Source organism: Polistes fuscatus, unplaced genomic scaffold, assembly GCF_010416935.1.
Source record: "Polistes fuscatus isolate 324 unplaced genomic scaffold, CU_Pfus_HIC Scaffold10, whole genome shotgun sequence".
NCBI lineage: Eukaryota > Metazoa > Arthropoda > Insecta > Hymenoptera > Vespidae > Polistes > Polistes fuscatus.
The window spans coordinates 7,579,926-7,602,661 of record NW_025112998.1 but is presented as its reverse complement, the minus strand read 5'-3'; the positions used below and the strand labels follow the sequence as shown (position 1 = coordinate 7,602,661).

Below are 22,736 nucleotides of genomic sequence, written 5' to 3'. Positions count from 1 at the left end.
GTGTGTGTGTGTGTGACCTCTCCCACCTGTTTGATTGTAAAAAATAAAGTACAATTTGTTTAAAAAGTTATAAATAAGAAATATACTCTGAAGTTTATAACATAACAGAAAGAAGATAACAAAAAAAGAAACATTTAAAAGGAATACTTTGAAATTTCAATAATTTAAATAATCAAATGATATTATAAATAAATATTTAGATACAAACAAAAGAAACAAAAATGAATTATTTAAAATAGAATTTGAAAATAGAAGGATAGATTAAATGAATTCAATTGGATATTGTGCAATTAATTTTTTGTTTCTCTTCCCTTTCATTGAAGTTAAATATATATAGACGTATAAATGTGTATCTATAAATATATCTATATTTAAATACATATATCATTCAAGCACGAACGGATACCTAATAACCGAAACAGGGTATGTCACGTGTTATAACATCTATTTACACCTACGCATCACATATACACTTATATATATATATATATACAAGAAGGTATTCTATAACTGGTGGTACAAACGAGTAGATAATTTTATACGAAAAACTACTTTGTAAATTGATATTATGGAATTAAATTTACAATGGTTAGTTATAGGAAAAAAAAAAAATAATATAATAAATTAATAATATAATAAAAATAATAATAATAATAAATTAAAAAAATGTATCGAATAGTTGTAGACTTTATCTGACCAATGAGTGAGTTTGCAATCATATATTGTAATAAATATAAATTTTCTGATCTTTTTTTCTCCTTTTTTTTTTTCTTTTTTTTTTTTGTTGTAGAAGGAAAAAAAATTGCCATTCCTACAGATAATCCTAAAGGTATATGTACTTTAACAAATTTACTATGCCTGAATTCTTATCTAAACCATAAACGTGATCGTCGAATTTTATCTATCGTGAAAGTCGATGAACCAAAATGGTGGAAAAGCATGGTTGATAGTAGTAATAGTAAATAGTAGTATCAAGGATCGTAGGAAAATACTTTTATCCGATGGATGCCAATCTTTAATTAAACGACTGATCCGTTACTTTACGTATATCAGAAAATTAGAAAAAAAAGGGGAAAAGAAATCCTACGGCGAGTATTTCGTTTTAAATTTGATTAATTATCCTCACTCCTACCCCTCTCCCCGTAATTATTACTTTTATTTTTATTGCTTATACGCATACAATTTTTTTATTTATTTTTTATTATTTTATTTTATTACTTTTTTTTTTATTTCTTTATTTGCGAATAAATGAATAAATATACAGGGTGTCCCGTATAACTTTAATCACGATTTTTCACAGTATTTGCGATAACCTGACAAAAAAAATACTTTAAACAAAAGTTGATTTGTTTTTGATTGACTATACATTGCAATAAAAAAAAAAAAATTCGAAAAAGAGTTATGCGGGGGACACCCTGTATAATTAATTATACAAATACGAAATATATAAAGTGTATAGAGGACAAAAAAAAGAAAACCCATGTATAAAAAAAGTTTTCGAATTGTGTAAAAGAAAACGATACTTCAATATTTTTCTGCACTCTTCTTTTGCTTCTTTTCTTTTCAAAGCGAATCGTTTTAAAAGTAAAAATACGGAAAGTATGAAAACTAGATCGGGAAAGAAAGAAAGAAAAGAAAAAAAAAAAGAAAGAAAAGGAAAGCAAGCACGACTACAGAAATAGATATAACGTTCGTCAGTTCAAATTTTACAGAATTATCTGGTTTCTTCCATTTGTTTCAACCTCTCTTCCCTCGGATCCTCCCCTAACCTATTCCTCCCTTTTTATCCCTTTTGCTCTCTTTTGATCTTTTCGATAACACATGCTTGAAATTACACACCATAAAGTTCTCCTGTAACGTTATTGATGATTACTATTACTGTGATAAGAGATAGGTTATTGAAGGGCTTACTAGACGTTTGATTTCACCTAACACACATTATTTGTTACATAGTTATTCATTAATTTCTACGATCTACTTTATATTTATTCATTAAATATATATATATATTATTATTATATTATATTATATTTTATTTATATTTAATTTAATATTTTATATATATATATATTATTTATATTTAATTTAATATTTTATATTATTATATTTTATATTACATATATATTATTATATTATATTATATTTTATTTATATTTAATTTAATATTTTATATTATTATATTTTTTATATATTATATATATATATATATTTTTATTTATTTGATGTGTATATTTTTTTATATATATTTATTTAATATTTTATATATATTTTTTTCACCGCTCACACGGTAGAAGGAAATAGATATGCACGAAGTGTCGGGAGTTGGTTTTAGCGTTCAATTATAAAACGAATGTATACAAATATTTTATTAGATTTGTAACGAAAAAAAAAAAGGGAAAAAAAAAATCGATGTAAAGAGTGATAGCGAAAATTCAATCGCATATAATATGATAAATATTGAATCCAATCGTTGCATCGTATCATTCCCAAAGGTAATAATATATTATTTACCTGTGCAATTTGATCAAATCTGCCGAATAGTTCGTTCAAAGTTTTGACCAAATCGGATGCCGAAAGTTGTTCCGAAAGTGGGGTGAAGTTGACTATGTCTGCGTAAAGAATGCTGAAAGAAGAAAAAAGAAATAATAATAATAATAATAATAATAATAATAATAATAATAATAATAATAAAAAATTGTTAACAATTATGTGACATGTTTATTGCGATTGAATACGAAAAATCAAAAAAGAAAGAAAAAAACTAAAATATTTTTCCTTTTATTTATTTGATATTCTATCGAAACGAAACGGTAGTTTGCAATCCAATTTTCCGGAAGGTCGAACAAGACTTACTCTCCTCCTCCACCTCCTTCTCCTCTTCCACCTCCGTTGAAAACCCTTGAGAAAACTAGAATTACCTATGGGATTCTATAACCCTCCTCCCACCCCATTTTCCTCCCTCTCTCCCAATAATAATATTAATTCGCTTCAGTGAAAATACCTGATTTTTATCGTTTTCATCGATTCGTAATTTTTAACACGACGACAACAACGACGACGACGAGGACAACTTTTTAAAAAGGGAGAGAGAGAGAGAGGAGTGAGAAAAAAAATAAGCTCAATCTCATTTCCATGACGTTTAATCTGGAAAATATTTTAATAAGATTTTAACGACTTTTCTTTTATATTTTATATATCTCTTTATTTTTCTTTTTTCCTTTTTGTAATATCTTAAAAATCAAAAACAAGAAAAATAAAATATTTAAAGGAATATCCGTAAGTATTAACAATTAGGAATTTGTAAAAAATATTATTAATTGTCATATTAACAATGGTTAAAAATATGGAAAAAAATTTATCTCGCGGGAAATGAAATTTTTGTTAAAAACAAAGAACGTTATTTTTGATCCTTGTAAATAATGATTCTATTGTTTAACTAAACCCGTTAGATTGTTTTGATTAACCTAGTAGTTAACTGATATATATATATATATATACACACACATACACACACACACATACATAAACGTTGTTAATTAAGCCACATTTTGATGAGCATAATTCGCATGCATCGTAACACTCTAATACCCTGATCTAATCTCCTACGGATCTAAATAACAAATACGAGGAGAAGATGCATTGTATCTTTACAACATTTATCTTATCGTTCTTCTTTTTTTTTTAATAAGCTTTACTTTGATTCTAAGATTTCGATTTTCATGTCTTCTATATATAACATTTTATCGAATAGGTTAATAATTTTCACGTATTATATTTATTTTTCCTCAAAGATTTTTTTAAATGAATATTATTTTTCTATTTTATATCGTGTGTGTGTGTGTTTAAATTTGAACGATTATTGAAAACTTTATACACAAAACATTTATATTATTTTCTGATTAATATTATTTTCTTATCTATTTTATATTATATTCTAATTTAATATTTAATTATTAATAAAAAACATTTGATTGGTGGAAAAAAGAAAATGGCCGTTCGCAAATATGGAATCCATTTTTGAAAACCTAATATTTCTTTGACTCTAATTGACAATGAGTCGATAAAATGATTTGTAAAAGTATTCTCGAAAAAATAAATGGATTTTTGAAATAACGAATAAGAAATAATTGGATCTAGCTGTGTATGAAAATCACGTAGACAATTTTTCTGACGTTTTTCTATGCTTTCAAACTGATAGATTCAATTTAGATCGTGACTGACCTGACGTTGTTATGTCGTTGCACGTACATCTCGTGAAACCTGGTCTGTTTGTGTTTGTTAGCTTCCTGACAAGCGTTCGCCATTTTCAACATTATACTCCTTTTAACCTGTAAACAATATCGTATGGTCTTTCGATAAAACTATTACATCTTTCTTTTCTTTTCTTTTCTTTTATTTTTTATTTTTATTCTTATCTTTTTACCCCTCCTTTATGTTCACATAAAAAGATCAATTTAAATTGTTTATCGAATAAAAGTTTAAATACTTTATTTCTTTTTTTTTAATTCCTTTTTTAACTATAACAAGAAATAAGAAAAGAATTGTTTAAATATTTCTTCGATAAATCAAACGTATAATTTTTTCTTTAAAAATAAAGAAAAATAATCCCTGTGTCAGGGAGGGGGTGGGTAAGAATACTCCCTCAGTAATCCCTGTTTGTTGTAAGAGGCGACTAAAAAGGGATAAAAGGGTTTCCCTTTTTAGATAAATAGGTGCATTGGGAACCATGCTTAAAACACCATACTCGATTACAATGTTTGATTAATATTAATTTATATAATTATATAAAAATATAATATATAATATAATATTATATATTAATTAATTATATAATATATATAATATAATATTATATATAATATAATTTAATTAATTTATTTTGTTTCATTTAACTAATATAAAAATATATATATATATAAAAAAATAATAAAAGTAATTAATTTGATTGAAAACGATCAAAATATATCAATGAATAATAATAATCAGGTATATAAAAATAAATTCTTTCTAATAATTGTTTATATATACAATGTTGAAGACTAAAACGTAAGTAAACCTTTTGGTATGATTTCATTTTCTTTTAGCTATTTGGAGAATATTCGTAAGAATCATTTGTTATTTTACCTCAGCTGCTATGTAGGCCGGAATAACGCTTAGCAATAATTGTTCCTGCTGTTCTCTTTCACATTCTAATTTTATCCGAGATTCGATCACCGTTCTGGTTCCAGCGAAGGTCCTTTTATGTGCTGTTGCTGTTAGAACCCTGTAGTATAATCCTGCCAGGATTGCAGTAAGCATCAATATACCTTCGCTTATTATCTGCTCGAACAGAGAAAAAGTCATTTATGATTTATTATTAATAAATATATATTATATTTTAGACATTTTATACGATGTGACACGATGATTAAATTTTAATTGGAATTAACATTTCATGTTTTTTTCAAATATGATTGATTAGAAAACGTTTACAAATGAAAACAAATGAAATAACACCTGTGTGAGTGTGTGTGTGTGTGTGAAAAAGTAATCTAATTTAATTATTCGATAAAAGTATAAAATGAAAACTCTAGATAATTATAATATAATATATAACGTATATACTTTAAATTATCTCTCAATTTTTATCTTAACACTATACATTCCAAACTAATATTTGGAAAACAAAATGTGATTAATAAATACATCAAACAAAAATCATTTTATCTATCGAATAATAATTATATTCAATTGATCAATATCATAGCAACAAAAACAATTTAAAGATACTTAATTAAAAGAATAACATTTATTATATCTATCAAGATAGAGATAATTGATAATGTTAACTTTTGCTGGTATGATATTATGTGGGTGTATGTGAACTAAATATAGAGTTTCATATTAGTATCATCAAATAGGTATATAGAAATGTTATAGTAATTACATTTACGTATCATTTTACCAGGTTATGAGGAGTGCATTAAGTTATCAGTTCAACTCATCTGTTAGTTCTATACATTATTTCTATCCTTACTATTCAACATTTTCATTATCATTACTACTATTACCATTACCATTACTACTATCATAATCATCATCATCATAACTGTTTGTATAGATATTCCAAACTAATATTTGGAAAATAAAATGTGATTAATAAATACATCAAACAAAAATCATTTGATCGATCAAATATAATGATATTCAATTGATCAATATCTAGCACAACAAAAACAATTTAAATACTAATATAAAGAATCATATTATATACCGATCAAATAGAGAGAATTGATATGTTAACTTTGCTGGTATGATTTAATGTGGGTAGGGATGTGAACTAAATAGAGAGTTTCATATTAGTATCATCAAATAGGTATATAGAAATGTTTATAGTAATTACATTTACGTATTTTTTTACCAGGTTACGAGTATTGGCAATCAAAGATCAGATAAACTCATCTGTTAGTTCTACATTATTTCTATCCTTACTTCAACATGTTCATTATCATTACTACTATTACCATTACCACGACTACTATCATAATCATCATCATCATCATCATCATAACTGGTGGTATATATGATCCAAACTAATAGTTGGAAAACAAAATGTGATTATAAATACATCAAACAAAAGCATTTTATCTATCAAATAATAATTGATTCAATTGATCAATATCATAGCAACAAAACAATTTAAAGATACTTAATTAAAAGAATAACATTTATTATATCTATCAAAAGAGATAATTTTGATAATGTTAACTTTTGCTGGTATGATTTTATGTGGGTGTATGTGAACTAAATATAGAGTTTCATATTAGTATCATCAAATAGGTATATAGAAATGTTATAGTAATTACATTTACGTATCAATTTTCCAGGTTACGAGTATTGCATCAAATTATCAGATAAACTCATCTGTTAGTTCTATACATTATTTATATTCTTACTATTCAACATTTTCATTATCATTAATACTATTACCATTACCACTACTACTATCAGCATAATCATCATCATCATCATCATCATCATCATCATCATCATCATCATAACTGTTGGTACAGATATTCGGTTGAAATAATGTTTACATAATTAGGTTTACGTACTCTCTCTCTTCCTATCTGGATTATAACCATGATGTATAAATATCCGACGAATGTTAATCTTTGCAACCACACAAAGTACAAAGATGTTTCTTTTAATAACTTTCTGATCTTATTTCACAAACTGTTTATTATTTATTCAAATCAAAATCATATATAACAGTTTAGATTGAATTTTTGTATATTCAATAGAAAATAAACTGTCATATGTGTGTTAGATGGATCAAATTTTGTTGTAAACGTTATTTTATACATCTCAAATTGATTGATTATCTCGAATATTGTAGAGATTTGAATTGCAAAGGTTTCTTTGAGATAAAACAACTAGAATTTCTATATTGAAACGTTTATCGATTTACAATCTTTGTCGATATCCAAGTATGACCTTGTTGGATTTTATTGACCTAGTCGAGTATAGTTACCTCATTTTAAAAGAAATAACTATCGAGAAAAATCTTCAAGTATAATATGAAAAGTGTTTTTCTCTTCTCTTGGAAAAATACACAACGAATCATTTTGTTATATATATATATGTGTATATATATATACTCACATGCATACACACACACACACATTCGTAATAGGATAAACGAAATATCGATTTATCTTAACATTTATTTCTGTTTTTCTTTCTTTCTTTCTGCACATGATGGTGTCACACAAGTAGATATCGAGGATTATTCTATAGGTTTAAAAATGAAAATATAAAAAGAACAATTTTTGACGTTATGTAGAAAAATAATTTTCTTGATGGGAAATATGTATATAAAAGTGGAAAGAGAGGAGATGTGTCAAATGCAATGAAAAAATAATAGAAAAGAGAGAGAGAGAGAGAGAGAGAGAGAGAGAGAGAGGAGAGAGAAAATTGATTAACCAGATAAAGAATTAGTTACTTATGTCCAATAAAATTAATATGAATTAGTGAGATAGAAAGAAAAATATGAAAAATTATAAATAAAAGGAAAGGATAAATTAGATATCATCGATAATATTGATTTTGCTCTTAAAAAATTAACCGAGTAGTAACGATAATAAATATAATATATATATAATATAATATAATATAATAATATAATAGATATTATATTAAAAAAAATATAATATAATATAAATAAATAAATATAATATATAATTAAAATAAATTAAAAAAAATAAATATATATACATATATAATAATATATAATTATATAATAATAATATAATATATAGAATAATTAATAGTATATTATATAATAATATATAATAATAGATATATATATAATATAGAGATATATATCTATATATATTTTAATTGTTTATAATGGATTATATATATATTTTTAAATATTATATTATTATATAAAATTATATAATAATGACATCATAAAATTTTATTAAAAAAATATATATATGTATAAAACTTACTTGACTGATTTTATGATCGATCAATTCTTTCTCAAAGATAAATCTTTGTCCAACGTGCATGATAGCAAGGATGAAAGGTCCAATTGTAGGTCTGAGCCTTCTTTTAATCCTTGGTAGGGCTGCCGTAATCGAAAGGATACAAGCAAACATTGGAATAGCACCGCCAAGTATCAAGATACCAAATCCAAGTGTAACAGATGATAGTTGTCCCACGAGAAATCTAGTTCTTGCTGATGTTAACGTAGAAGGTAATTGTGAGATCACCAATAGAGTAAACGATGATACTAACATCACTGATAACGTTGTTACCGGTACTACTATGTTAGAGAAATCCTATAAACATTTTCAAATACAATATTTCAATTATTATTTCATTCAATTAAAGTATTCCTAATAAAAAAAATAAAAAAAAATGTATCATATATTATAACAATAATATAAGAGTATTTTAATTTGTTTTTTTTTCTCTTTTCCCTTTTTTTTCTTCTTCTTCTTTTTAATTGCTTCGATTATTTTAATTCAGTTGGTCTTCGCAAAAAGTAATATCGGGTTTGTTTTTTTTCCTTTTTTCGTATTTAAAATTCATATAGCGAATAAATTATCGAGTAAATATTGTCAAGATCGATTAATTTTTCTTTTGTTTTGTTTTGTTTTTATTGAATTTTATTTCTACCCCTTCTTTCTCGAATATTTTTAAAATTTCGCTCATTCATTTTTATGTCTAACATATTTTATCTATTTTTGTTTCTTTTTTTTTTCATTTTTTCTTCTTTTTTTGCTTCAATATCTTTTTACGCGACGTATAATTTTTCTGCTCTGAATCCTGTTAAATTGGAACACAGTATTTTTGAATTACTTACTTTTCTTTTCTCTCATATATTTCGCACTCTCTTTCTTATGAATTAATTAAAAATTGTCAAGAAATGGAAGTATAAAATGTACTGGAAATAAATTGGAATTATAAAATGATATTATATTCGATGGGGGAATTAATTTTGTCTTTTTTTCTTTCTCTTTCTTTCTTTCTTTCTTTTTCCATCATTTTGTATTTCATTTCATTCAGTATTGTTTTGTGAAATAGAATAATACACGTCGAATGAAGCTTTCAATCGTGTGTCTCCTTTTCTCGCATTACATTGAATATTATTAATCCTATATTTTAACTGATATCGTGTTAAAATTAATTGTAAATCAATTAACGATTCGTATTAAACGTACAAGGTGTATAATATTACTTTAAAAGTAATATTCATAATTACAGTAAATTCAGGGGAAAGAAAAAAGAAATAGAAAAAAAAAGAACAAAGAAACATTGGACTGGAAAGATTTCATTAAAAATTAATATATATATTATATATTAAAATTTGTAATTAAAAAAAAATAAATAAATGAACAAACAAAATATAAAATGATTATTAATATAATATAAAAAAAAATAAATAAATCGTACAAATGTGTATATTAAAACTATTTAATAACAATACATACATATACGTGTGTGTACGTTTTTTTTTTCATTTGCAAATATTATTTCGAATATAATTTCCAATTAGTTTGATTGGGAATAATAAAATCAATCTATATGATTTCAATAGTTTTATATTCTCTATTTTCTTTCTTTTCTTTTTTTTTTTTTTGTTCTCGTTAGATAGCCAACAATAACATTTTTATTTTCCACCAATAAAAGTTGAGTATTATTTCAATTTGTTTTTTTTCCTTTTCTTTTTTTTTTTTTTTTTTTTTTTTATCGCAGCTTCAGTAAACTAATTTTTTTTTCCAACCCGTTCGCAATCGAAAATAAAAAAAGAAAACTACTAAAGCACGAAGGACGTACGGTTAAAAAAGAATTCGTCTAAAAAATTCGCGTCGAACGTTTGTTGGTCACGTTATAATTTTCTAACCTAACTAATTCATCGATCGTTCATATATGGTCTTCGCGTTTGTTATTTTAGAACGTGTTAACGAGTTGCCATCCTAAATATTTGGTGCCCCCGAGGTGTTCGTTAGTTTCGACAAAGATTAATTACAGGTTACGAGAATTTAGTTTGCCAGAATCTGGGAGTCGTGACAAAACGCCGAAGGAGCTGAACGAACATCTTTTATAATAATTTTGATTTTTGTTCAAAATAGAATCATATTGATAGTATTAATCATTGCAAACATTTCGTCAATTTAATTCGACAAAAGAAACAAACAAGCAAACAAACAAACATACGAATCATTTCATTTGTCGTAAATTATTTTTTTTATTTGCAATGATATTTAAACAAATATCAATATTTTAACAAATTTATGTAATATTTTATAATAAAAAAATATAATATTGCAAGGGATTGTTAGATTTGTTCGAAAAAATTTATTTTTCGAGGGGGGGGTGGGTATTAAGGGTTTGTTACGTTTATTCATAACATCTTTTGTAATAATTTTGATTTGTGTTCAAAGTAGAATCATATTGATAGTATTAATCATTGCAAACATTTCGTCAATTTAATTCGACAAAAGAACAAACAAACAAGCAAACAAACATACGAATCATTTCATTTGTCCTAAATTATTTTTTTTATTTGCAATGATATTTAAACAAATATCAATATTTTAACAAATTTATGTAATATTTTATAATAAAAAAATATAATATTGCAAGGGATTGTTAGATTTGTTCGAAAAAATTTATTTTTCGAGAGGGGGGTGGGTATGAAGGGTTTCTTACGTTTATTCATATTAATGTAATGTGTGTGTGTGTGTGTGTATTAATCTTTGTATTAATTCTCAAACCTATGAGCATTTTATATTTGTTCGTTTTAATTACAAAAATAACTCAAAAGGATTTACCTGATAATTGGATAAACAAATAGCACCAAGGGCCAAAATTGAAGCAACGGCGGCAACGAAAAGTGTCCCTGTGTAAAGGGAAGTGGTTAATTTTCCTTCGTATTTGTCGCGAAGTATTTGAAGTTGTTCGACCCCGTTATCATCGGTCGTTGTACCAGGATTTTCTGTAAAATGCAAATTTTGATGTAACACTCTATTAGTTAAACATGTTTGCTTAACAGTAATAACAAACAAATTCAAATATTTTCCTTCGACTTGAGTAAACAATTTTTTTTTTTAAATAACAGAAGTTTATATGGTTGTTTTCTTTCTCTCTCTCCCACATTCCTATTGGTTCATATTTAATATATCAATTATTAATATCGAACGAAGTATGAACAAATTATTATCGATTTTATCTTAAAAGTTCGTGACACTTGAATTTTTTCTTTCGCGTGAGAACAATTTGATTAATATATAAATATATATAATTTAATTAATATATAATATATTAATTAAATTTAATTATATTAATTAATATATAATATATTAATAATGAAAAAAAATTTATTTAATAATAATAAAATAATAATAATAATAATTTAATAAAATAATATTTAATATAAACGATAAAAGATATTATTAAAATTGTTGTTTAAAAAAAAGTAGGTGTCTTTATCGGTACAGTTTGATTAAAATTGTTATTCTCCTTTTTTTTTCTCTTTTTTTTTCAAATAAGTAGAGAAGGAGTACTTCATAAAAGCGAAAAAGAAAAGAAAAGAAAAAAAAAAAAAGAAGAAAATTAACGGGGAAAGAGATAGGAAAAGGAGAGCGAAATTTTCCTATCTTCGATTTTAATTTCTCATTTTAGCTCTTAAACGTTATAAACGTCGCATTTAATTCGATAGAGTCCTTTCGCACCTCGTGACTCGGTACTTCCGAACGATCGTGTCTAATTAAATATACAAGGTGTCTTTTAAATAGAATTGTGATTCGCGGAGAATATTATTTAATAATAAACGACGAGAATACGAGAAGAGAACGTTTCAAAAAGTTCATTCAATTTCAAAGAAATCTTTCGTCTTTTAGAATAATTAAACAGTAATTTACCACACAACGATTAATTAATTAATTCATTAATACATTCATTAATTAATATACAAATTTGTAAGATTAACCAATCGAGGAGAAAGTGTAGGAAAATAAATTAATTGAAAAAAAAAATCGATAAATGTCGTTTTCCTATAAATAGGTTTTTCTACTTTTCTCTTTTTTTCTTCTTTTGTTTTTTCTTTTAAAGGAATAATTTGATTGTTTAATAAAAAAAAAAGAAAAAAAAAATAAGATTGAAAATGATATTAAATGAATTTGAAAAAAGAAAAACACATTCGTGTTGAAGAACGCGTACTATTCCTGCAGATGAGTGCATTAGCGTAATTGTAGTCGAATAAACGAATGAGTCTAATCGACTAATGAATATAAGAGTCGTGCCCAGACTACAACGACGATGACTATGACGGTCAATGTCGCTAATTGTCCAATAAGCTAAAAGTATGACCAGTCAGTGTAATTATCGCACGCCTAACCGACTATTTTTATCCCTTCTTACATAATTTTATAATAACGTATAGTATATTACAATAAATGTTATCTTTAGATCGTTAAAATAAGTTACTTATGAATGATTGAAAATTAAATACAATTTATAATATTTATTGATTTATTTATTTTTATTTATTTTTGATTTATTTATTTATTTTTTATTATTCATTCAATAAATCTCATATCTCGAGCTTGAATAATTCGAGAATGAACGATTAAAAATAAAATATACGATTCTAATATTTTATTATTATTATTATTATTATTAGTATGTTTAAACGTGTAATTAGTCAATGAAAAACTTAAATAAAAGAATGAAATTTTAGAAATATTTAATATTTTTGATTATTAATTAATTTACTTTAATTAGGAACGATTAGAAATAAAATATACGATTCTAATATATTATTATTATTATTATTATTATTATTATTATTATTATTATTATTATTATTAGTATGTTTAAAGGTGCAATTAGTCTCAATGAAAAACTTAAATAAAAGAATGAAATTTTAGAAATATTTAATATTTTATGATTATTAATTAATTAACTTTAATATCACATACACAATCGATAATTCTGTATTCGTTTCTTTTTTTTATTTATGAATTTTATTGATAAAAATTGTTTATTTATTTTCAATTTGTTTTAAGAATTGAAATTTATCGAATAATTATCCTTTTTTAAATATTTTTCTTAACAAAGGTAATTTCTCGTTTCTTTTTAAATTTTCTTCATAAAAACGTTTAACTTTGCTTAGGATTTGAAAAAAAAAAAGAAAAAAGGAATAGAAATTTTTATAAACAAAAATTCGATGACAATGATTAATTATTTTAATATTAACGCTTGAATTTCTGATCGATCGTTTAAATTAAGATGTGTGTATATATATATATACATCGGAGTAATGAAATACCTTTCGCAATGGTCAGTTTCAACTTTCATGTACAGTGCTGATCGTAAGTCACTCGTGAAATCGTTAATTAACGAATCGATCGTTTGATAGCATATAGTACAAACTACTCGTATATTATATATACAGAATGTAGTATCATTTAACAATTATTAGTTATCCTTTCTAAAAATTTCAGAACAAAATAATCCTATCTGAAATTTTCTGGCCCACCTTATAGATACTATCTATTGAACAATATTGAATGAATTAAATGTAGTATCATTAACAATACACATCATAATGTAGTATCATTTAACAATTATTAGTTATCCTTTTTAAAAATTTCAGAACAAAGTAATCCTATCTGAAATTTTCTGGCCCACCTTATAGATACTATCTATCGAACAATATTAATTGAATTAAATTTGTAATTTTAATTTATTGGGTAGAGAGTATAATTAAATTTAGTGTATTATATTATATATTAAATATCGTATATAATATATTAATATTATATATATTAAAATATTATAATAGAATAGATATATGTGTTTTTATTTTATATCAGAAATTCAAGATATAAGTTTTCTTCAAATTTATCTATCGAACAATATTAAATGAATTAAATTAGTAATTTTATTCTATTAGAGAGTAATTATAAATTTATTATTATATTATATATTAAATATCATATATAATATATTATAATATATATCATGTATTAAAATATTATATAGAATAGATATATGTGTTTTTATTTTATATCAGAAATTCAAGATATACGTTTTTTTCAAATCTATCTATTGAACAATATTAAATGAATTAAATTTGTAATGTTAATTTATTGGATAGAGAGTGTAATTAAATTTAGTGTATTATATTATATATTAAATATCATATATAATATATTATAATATTATATCATATATTAAAAATATTATAATAGAATAGATATATGTGTTTTTCTTTTATATCAGAAATTCAAGATATACGTTTTCTTTAAATTTATCTATCGAACAATATTAAATGAATTAAATTAATAATTTTAATCTATTAGAGAGTAATTATAAATTTATTATTATCATATATTAAATATCATATATAATATATTATAATATTATATCATGTATTAAAAATATTATAATAGAATAGATATATGTGTTTTTCTTTTATATCAGAAATTCAAGATATACGTTTTCTTTAAATTTATCTATCGAACAATATTAAATGAATTAAATTTGTAATTTTAATTTATTGGATAGAGAGTGTAATTAAATTTAGTGTATTATATCATATATTAAATATCATATATAATATATTATAATATTATATCATGTATTAAAAATATTATAATAGAATAGATATATGTGTTTTTCTTTTATATCAGAAATTCAAGATATACGTTTTCTTCAAATTTATCTATTGAACAATATTAAATGAATTAAATTAGTAATTTTAATCTATTAGAGAGTAATTATAAATTTAGTATTATATCATATATTAAATATTATAATAGAATAAATATATATATAACCTCGATAATTTGAACAAATACGAACAAGAAGTTTCGCGAAGGTAGTGATGGGTATAACGAACAAATTAAAATATTATACAAACAATATATATATATATTTTTTATTTTTAATCAGAAATTCAAGATATACGTTTGCTTAAAATATTTCTCCAATCCGTATTCTCATTTCTAGAAAATCGGAAAGAATTCGTTTCTACTTTTACCTGTATACGATAAAAAGCTTACACGTTGGAATTTTCGTGTTCCATTGGCCGAGGGGAAAGAAAGAATAAAAAAAAAAGAAAATGTTCATCGAATAGGAAAAGCTCTTGGAAAATATCAAAAGTTCGCGAAAGTGTAAAGGAATTCCAACAAAACTTGATAGAGAATTCAATTGTCTCCTAGTGAATCTCACTGTGCACGTGCTTACACGAGTAATAGTAAATTGTAATAGTAAATCCTAATAGTAACTTTAAGTTCTTCGGGTTACTTTTCCTTTCTTTTTTACAATTTTCTTTCTTTCTTTTTTCTGTTGTGTGTTCTTTTCCACCTCCCCCTCTTCCCATCCCTCATATTTTATGATTAAAACTTTGTCGTCGGAAATAACGCGAGAAGTCTGACAATGAGTTCTACGGGAATGCGTTTTGACGTGCCAAGTCATGAAAATATGTTTTTATTTCGCGCAAATTTACGACTAGGAAGAAGAAGAAAAAAAAGAAAGGAAGAAAGTTTTTTTTTCTTTCTTTCTTTTTTTTTTTTTTTTAAATAAAATTACGAATGAGATTTTGTGTTTTATATGTATATATATATTCAGAAATATGCCATTATTCATGAACACAAAACTAAACCTATTTATTATTTGAAAAAGTCTCGGTAGATAAAAAAATTTCATGGTTAAAATGAATACTTAAACCACCCGTTATACTAGCGGAAAAAATACGAAAGAAACTTTCCTTCCCACCCTATCACACCTTTTCTTTCCAATTCAATATTTGTTTGAAGCAATAAGGATGAAAATTTGGAAGAAGATAATGACGGAAAGGATATTTCAATAAAAATTCAACCCCTTAAAATACCTTTTTCTATTCTAATGTTAGATACGTTTAACTATTCGTTGAATATAAAAAGATAATCATCTATCATCGACAGGAATAAACTTTTGTGATCAAATTAATGTTGGATAAATGAATGATTATTCAAGTTTTGTTTAACGCATTAGGCGTGATCGTAAAATTTCATGGTTATTACAAAATACAGCAACCGCAGCAGGGAGTTTTTTTTTTCTTAATGTTTCCCTGAGTTTTATGATCCGTATAATATAATAATAAAAAAAAAAAAAAGAAAAAAAAATATAAAGGAAAAGAGCGATGGTTATGAAAGAGAGAAAGCGTAATAAATATAATAAGTCTTGATGAAAAAAAGTAACAATAATATCCGGAAATGAAAAATATATTTTAGCGATGGGTACGAACCTCGATAGTTTGAACAAATACGAACAAGAAGTTTCGCGAAGGTAGTGATGGGTATAACGAACAAACTAAAATATTATACAAACAATATTAGAAAGATGTAAATGATTGAAATCATTTGGCAATAAACAATAACTTAATATATTCACTCGTTTTATTCGAATGTAATAAAATTTATCGTAGATCGTAAACGTAGAAAAAGAAAATAGGGGGGAAAGGTTGGTAGTTGGTTTCCATGCACGAACGAGCCATCCATATTACACGTATTTTCGTCGAAGGAGTTACGTTATACTCGTCGCGCGTACATTATTTTTAAAATAGCACACGCTCCCGAGTCCATAAACTCGGTTTGCAATAAACTTTAGCTGTGTTTCGTGTTCCTCTGTCTCGTGAAAATCGTAAATGACTATAAATAAAGTCACGAATTAAAATATATATATTGTATTTTACTTCCTATACTTCGTCGACCTATCGTAAAACTTATTGAAATTTTTCATCGACAACTTCTCTCTTTTTCCTCCCCTCCTTTCGTCCCCACCCCCCTTATTTTATAACCAAACGAATATCGATCCATTTGATTGTTGTTGTTTCGCTTTTTTTACTGAATGATACAAGATGTCTTTATCTGCTATATAAAAAACAAAAAAAAGAAAGAAAATCGTAAAAGATAAAAATATGAAGGGGTGAAAAATTAAGAATAGGAAAAAAAAAAGAGAGTTAAGCTAATAAGAAAATAACCTAATTCCGTGACTGACCGAAATTTTGGCTCGCGAACTTGCTGACAGCTGACGCACACCTGAATGCATAATTTATCGTCAAATTTGACATAAAATTAGCTCATAAAACGTTCGATATCTATATATATATGTATAAAAAATCTTATATCAATATTTTTATAATTATTCTATTAAAAAAAAAAAAGAAAATCAAACAAATATTTCACAAATATTTCACATATATATATATATATATATATATATTTAAACATTAAATCTCGTAGAATATTTCGTAGAATAATGGAAACGAACGAGACGAGTATAATGGGTTGTTCAAAACAAAACACGTTTACGAAGTTGTTTTTCTCTTAAAATGAAAGATTATAGAATAAGAAGGAACATTAAACATTCCTCGTAAAATAGTTGAAACGAATATAAGACGAATTTGATCGGATTGTTTAGAATGAAACACGTTTACGAAATTGTTTCTCTGAAATACTCAAGAGCGAATAATAATTTCCAGTATAACGAATTCGCGAGCTGATGATTTTATAAAATAAATATATATATGTATACATAAAGAGAGAGAGAAAGAGAGAGAGAGAGATACTGAATGGATTTGGTTGAAGTAAAAGGAGCATACGTTTCGACAGGTGGTTCATCCTAATAGCACGTCAAAACGAATTTACTTCGTTCGAGTATCCGGAAAACCGCTTTAGCAGAAGCTAATTCGATCTTCCATTCACTTTACCTAATCGACCATGTAACATATAATATTAAACGTATTTGCTATGCCGTTGGAACCTCATTGTTGTTAGATGGAAACTAATCTTTCATATGTATTCGTATACATATATATATACTTGAATAAGTTTAATTAGAAATTAATAATGAAGAAAAGGAATCATTAATTATTAAAGTAGGTGTGTTAAATGTCCTCCGATAAGTTTCTAAGTTTATAAGTGATTTTAGTAATCAATTAAAATGTTTAATGATGTTCTAGAGTTGATAGTTTTCATTGTCATTTTACAAGTTTGATTTGTAGTTTACCGAATTGGTAAGACAAAGTTAAATTAATATTTTGAAGGTGGGAGTGGGAGGAAGTATTTCAATGTTTTAAAATAGTTTAGGAATAACTTTTAGCTCGTTCCGTATATTAAAGGTATATATATAATGTTTTTTTTTTTTTAAATATATTATTTATTGCGTTAAAAACATTTGTATATTTGAAATATTTCATATTTCGTGGTTGTCATTTTCGAGATTCTTTTTATTCGTTTATTATTTTAATCGTTTCTATATACGATCTAAATAAAGTTTTCAAGTGACAATTAATGGCGATACAAAAATGGCGGTCAAAAAATGGCGATCCAAAAATGGCGGTCAAAAAATGGCTACTGCCAGGATACTACGACAGAAAGGCGCTACTCTTTAAAGATTTCTAATTTTTAATTAATCTCGGAATATTGATTATTTTTGAATTCCTTGACACTATTAATAAATAACCGACTTTCTAGTGTCTTTTATTCTCTATCGTGCATAGAAACATACGTATACGTGTATTCCTTTTCTCTATCTCTCTCTTTCCTCTCTCTCACTCTCTCTTGAATACAATGAAATTCTCTCGACCATCGATCGACAAATGCGTGCGTCTACGCATTTTAAGCTCCTCGCGAATATGATTATTTGTGACGAGCTTTCGTATCTGACCTCATTCGAAACGTTAGAGACCAAAGCTAATACAATAAAATTACCGAGATAAACTTTATACGTTTTTTCGATATTTTCGATTATAAAAATGAAAAAGAAAACAAGAGAAAGAGAGAGAGAGAGAGAGAGAAAATAAAATCGTTAAAATCCGTGATTTTAATCGATTTTCACCGATGATTATACTCCCCCCAGTTATATTTCTGCTTGTCGAGGTTCCGATTCGATGAAAAGATTTTTTGGTTTTGTTCTCTTTTTTGTAATTTTTTTTTGTATATTTATTGAAAATAAACAATAACTATGTAAAATACATATATGTATGCATGCGTGCGTGCGTGCGTGCGTGCGTGCGTGCGTGCGTATATGAGAATTTCTCGTTTGAATAAATATTTCATAAAGTTGTTCAAATACTCCGTTACGTGTTAAAAGATATTTTAATAGGGATTAATACGTTTCGAGATCAGAATCAATGAAATATCATACGTATTAGTTTTTTTCTTTTAATCATCGATAATATTTCTTCGTTAATTACAATTTAACGACAGATATATTCTATAATAGAAAAAATCTGTCGAAATTAATTCAAATTTATTTACAATAACATTTTATATATATATGTTGTGTGAAACAAAAAAAAAAAAAGAATTTAAAAACAAAAGAAGAAAAATTGTAAAACCAGTACGAATCAAAATATTTATTTTAACATGGAAATTTATTGAAAACATGCAAGAAAGTATAGACCAAACGGATCTAAAAACTAATAGTGGGAGGAATATTTGTACTGTTCCATTTAAATAATGGAATAATAAGAAACCTGAATGAAAAAATATCAGTATTATGCAAAAAAAAATAAAATAGGGTAATAAAACAGACTATTGTTATTTTAAGAGAGCACAAAAATGAAATCTGATATATATATTTTTTAATACTTGTTCGATAGAAATGATAATATATTCAATATCAAATCGATTAGAAATGATCTATTAATTTAGAAATAAAATATACTTTCTCAGATAAAAATGATTTTAATTCGATAAAAAAATTATTAATAATTAATCGAGCAACCACAAATAATAAACAATATTATTATTATTATTATTATTATTATTATTTTATTATTAATATATTAATTATTTTAATAATATAAATAAAAAATAAAAATAGAAAATATATCCCTTTTATAGCAAAACATTGTTTCCCTCTTAAATAATGAGAACATTTTATTATACAAAAAATGTGTATGAGGTTTTAATTAAAATGAAACTATCTTATCTGTATATGTATGTAACGTATAAAAATGCATTTGTATATAAATATATAATACGTAGTGAGTTAAAACGTTAAAGAGAAAACATTTATCGGAAACGAAGAGGATGATACGCAGGAAGATCAGCGAGATTGTTGGCTGATGGCCAACAAAAACTATTTTCAAACTGGCCGGAAGGGACTATTCAATTTCTCCCCTCCCCCCCTCTCTCTCTCTCTCCCTCTTTTTCTCTTCGTGAATGAACCGTTCAAAAAAAAAAAGATTGTCGTATTTTGCTTACCCAACAATTTATGTTTCCTACTTTAATATATTTTTTTTAATTTTCTAATTAAAGGGTTAACGTTAAATAATTATGAAAAGTGAAATTAAAAAGAAAGAAAAAAAAAGAGGAAAATAACGAAGTAAAATTGAATTTTGCGATAGGTCTCGAAGTAGTTAGCACCGATTAGAACACCGATCGTAATTCATAGGAAGTATTTGTACACTCTTGAAACATTGCGATAGAGTGAGAAAGAAATAAAGAATGAAAGAAAAAAAAATGAGAGAGGGGTCATCATCTCTCAGCCATTTCAATTGCCCTTAACTGTGTTTCAAGTTCACTAATTACTATGTATCATCGTATTCTTGATGGATTATTTGCTTACGTTAGCCATCAAGATTGATTGATAAATCAATTATAATTGATTGTCCTTCCTTTTAATATTCTTCTTTTTATTTTTACATTTTTCAATGTAGAAATAAAGAAAAAAAAAATAAGAAAGATGATAGGGTGAACACTAAAAACAATATTTTATTTGATACGTGATTATCTGCTAACCTTTGAAATTGTTTTATCCTAAAATCTACATATGTAAATCATTTTCTATTTAGGAGTAGCTTTAAGGGATGTCCTTGACCCTTTTTATCTTCGAAAATGCTTTAATTTTAATCAAGAAAACCAATGCGGAAAGCAATGTTTAGGCAAAATACATTTGCTAATTGTTTTTCGACACAAAAGCCATGCTGCTTTGAATTTCGACCAATCGATGTTGCAATAAAAAATATCCTAATTCTTACAATCCTATTCAAATACAATTAATTATCACTTTCGTGATTATAATTTACCGACAAAAATATCGAACAATAATTAGCAAACAAACAATTTCTCGTGTTCGTAACTCTTCGAAACTTCGAGACTCTTTGAGTTTTCGAAGAAAATCTAAAAGCAACTCTGATGCAACCAGACGAATCATTACAGTAATTATGCCAATTTCAACCCTTTACAATAACAGTACCTCGTATTATATAATCTTAATTAAATAGATATATAAAAAAAAGGAAGGGAAAAAGGGAGACAAAAATTAGCATCGAATTGAAAAATAATTTAACAAAAACATAATGAATTTTTCATTAAACCTCTCACAATTTCTGATTCACCTGCCAATTTCAACCCTTTGCAATAACAGTACATCGTATTATATAATCTTAATTAAATAGATATATAAAAAAAAATGGAAGGAAAAAAGGGGGACAAAAATTAGCATCGAATTGAAAAATAATTAACAAAAACGTAATTAATGTTTCATTAAACCATAACAATTCTCTTTCTCTCTCTCAATTTTTGATTCACTTGCCAATTTCAACCCTTTACAATAATACACCTCGTATTATATAATCTTAATTAAATAGAGATATAAAAAAAAAGGAAGGGAAAAAGGGGGACAGAAATTAGCATCGAATTGAAAAATAATTAACAAAAACAGTAATTAATGTTTCATTAAACCATAACAATTCTCTTTCTCTCTCTCAATTTTTGATTCACTTGCCAATTTCAACCCTTTGCAATAACATACTTCGTATTATATAATCTTAATTAAATAGATATATAAAAAAAAAGGAAGGGAAAAAGGGGGACAAAAATTAGCATCGAATTGAAAAATAATTAACAAAAACCGTAATTAATTTTGCATTAAACCATAACAATTCTCTTTCTCTCTCTCAATTTTTGATTCACTTGCCAATTTCAACCCTTTGCAATAACAGTACTTCGTATTATATAATCTTAATTAAATAGATATATATAAAAAAAAGGAAGGGAAAAAGGGGGACAAAAATTAGCATCGAATTGAAAAATAATTAACAAAAACTGTAATTAATTTTGCATTAAACCATAACAATTCTCTTTCTCTCCCTCAATTTTTGATTCACTTGCCAATTTCAACCCTTTACAATTATACACCTCGTATTATATAATCTTAATTAAATAGATATATAAAAAAAA

General features: G+C 25.2%; 1 protein-coding gene across 1 annotated transcript in view; it reads right to left on the bottom strand.

Annotated features, from left to right (window-relative positions):
- LOC122526144 (adenylate cyclase type 2) overlaps nt 1-22,736 on the bottom strand; it is a 32,424-nt gene that overhangs the window by 5,844 nt on the left and 3,844 nt on the right. The window contains exons 2-6 of the mRNA XM_043649355.1: nt 11,328-11,491; nt 8,496-8,828; nt 5,125-5,319; nt 4,222-4,328; nt 2,512-2,623 (exon numbers count right to left, since the gene is read on the bottom strand). Of these exons, the coding sequence (XP_043505290.1) occupies nt 2,512-2,623; nt 4,222-4,328; nt 5,125-5,319; nt 8,496-8,828; nt 11,328-11,491 (911 nt within the window). The remainder of the gene's footprint in view (nt 1-2,511; nt 2,624-4,221; nt 4,329-5,124; nt 5,320-8,495; nt 8,829-11,327; nt 11,492-22,736) is intronic.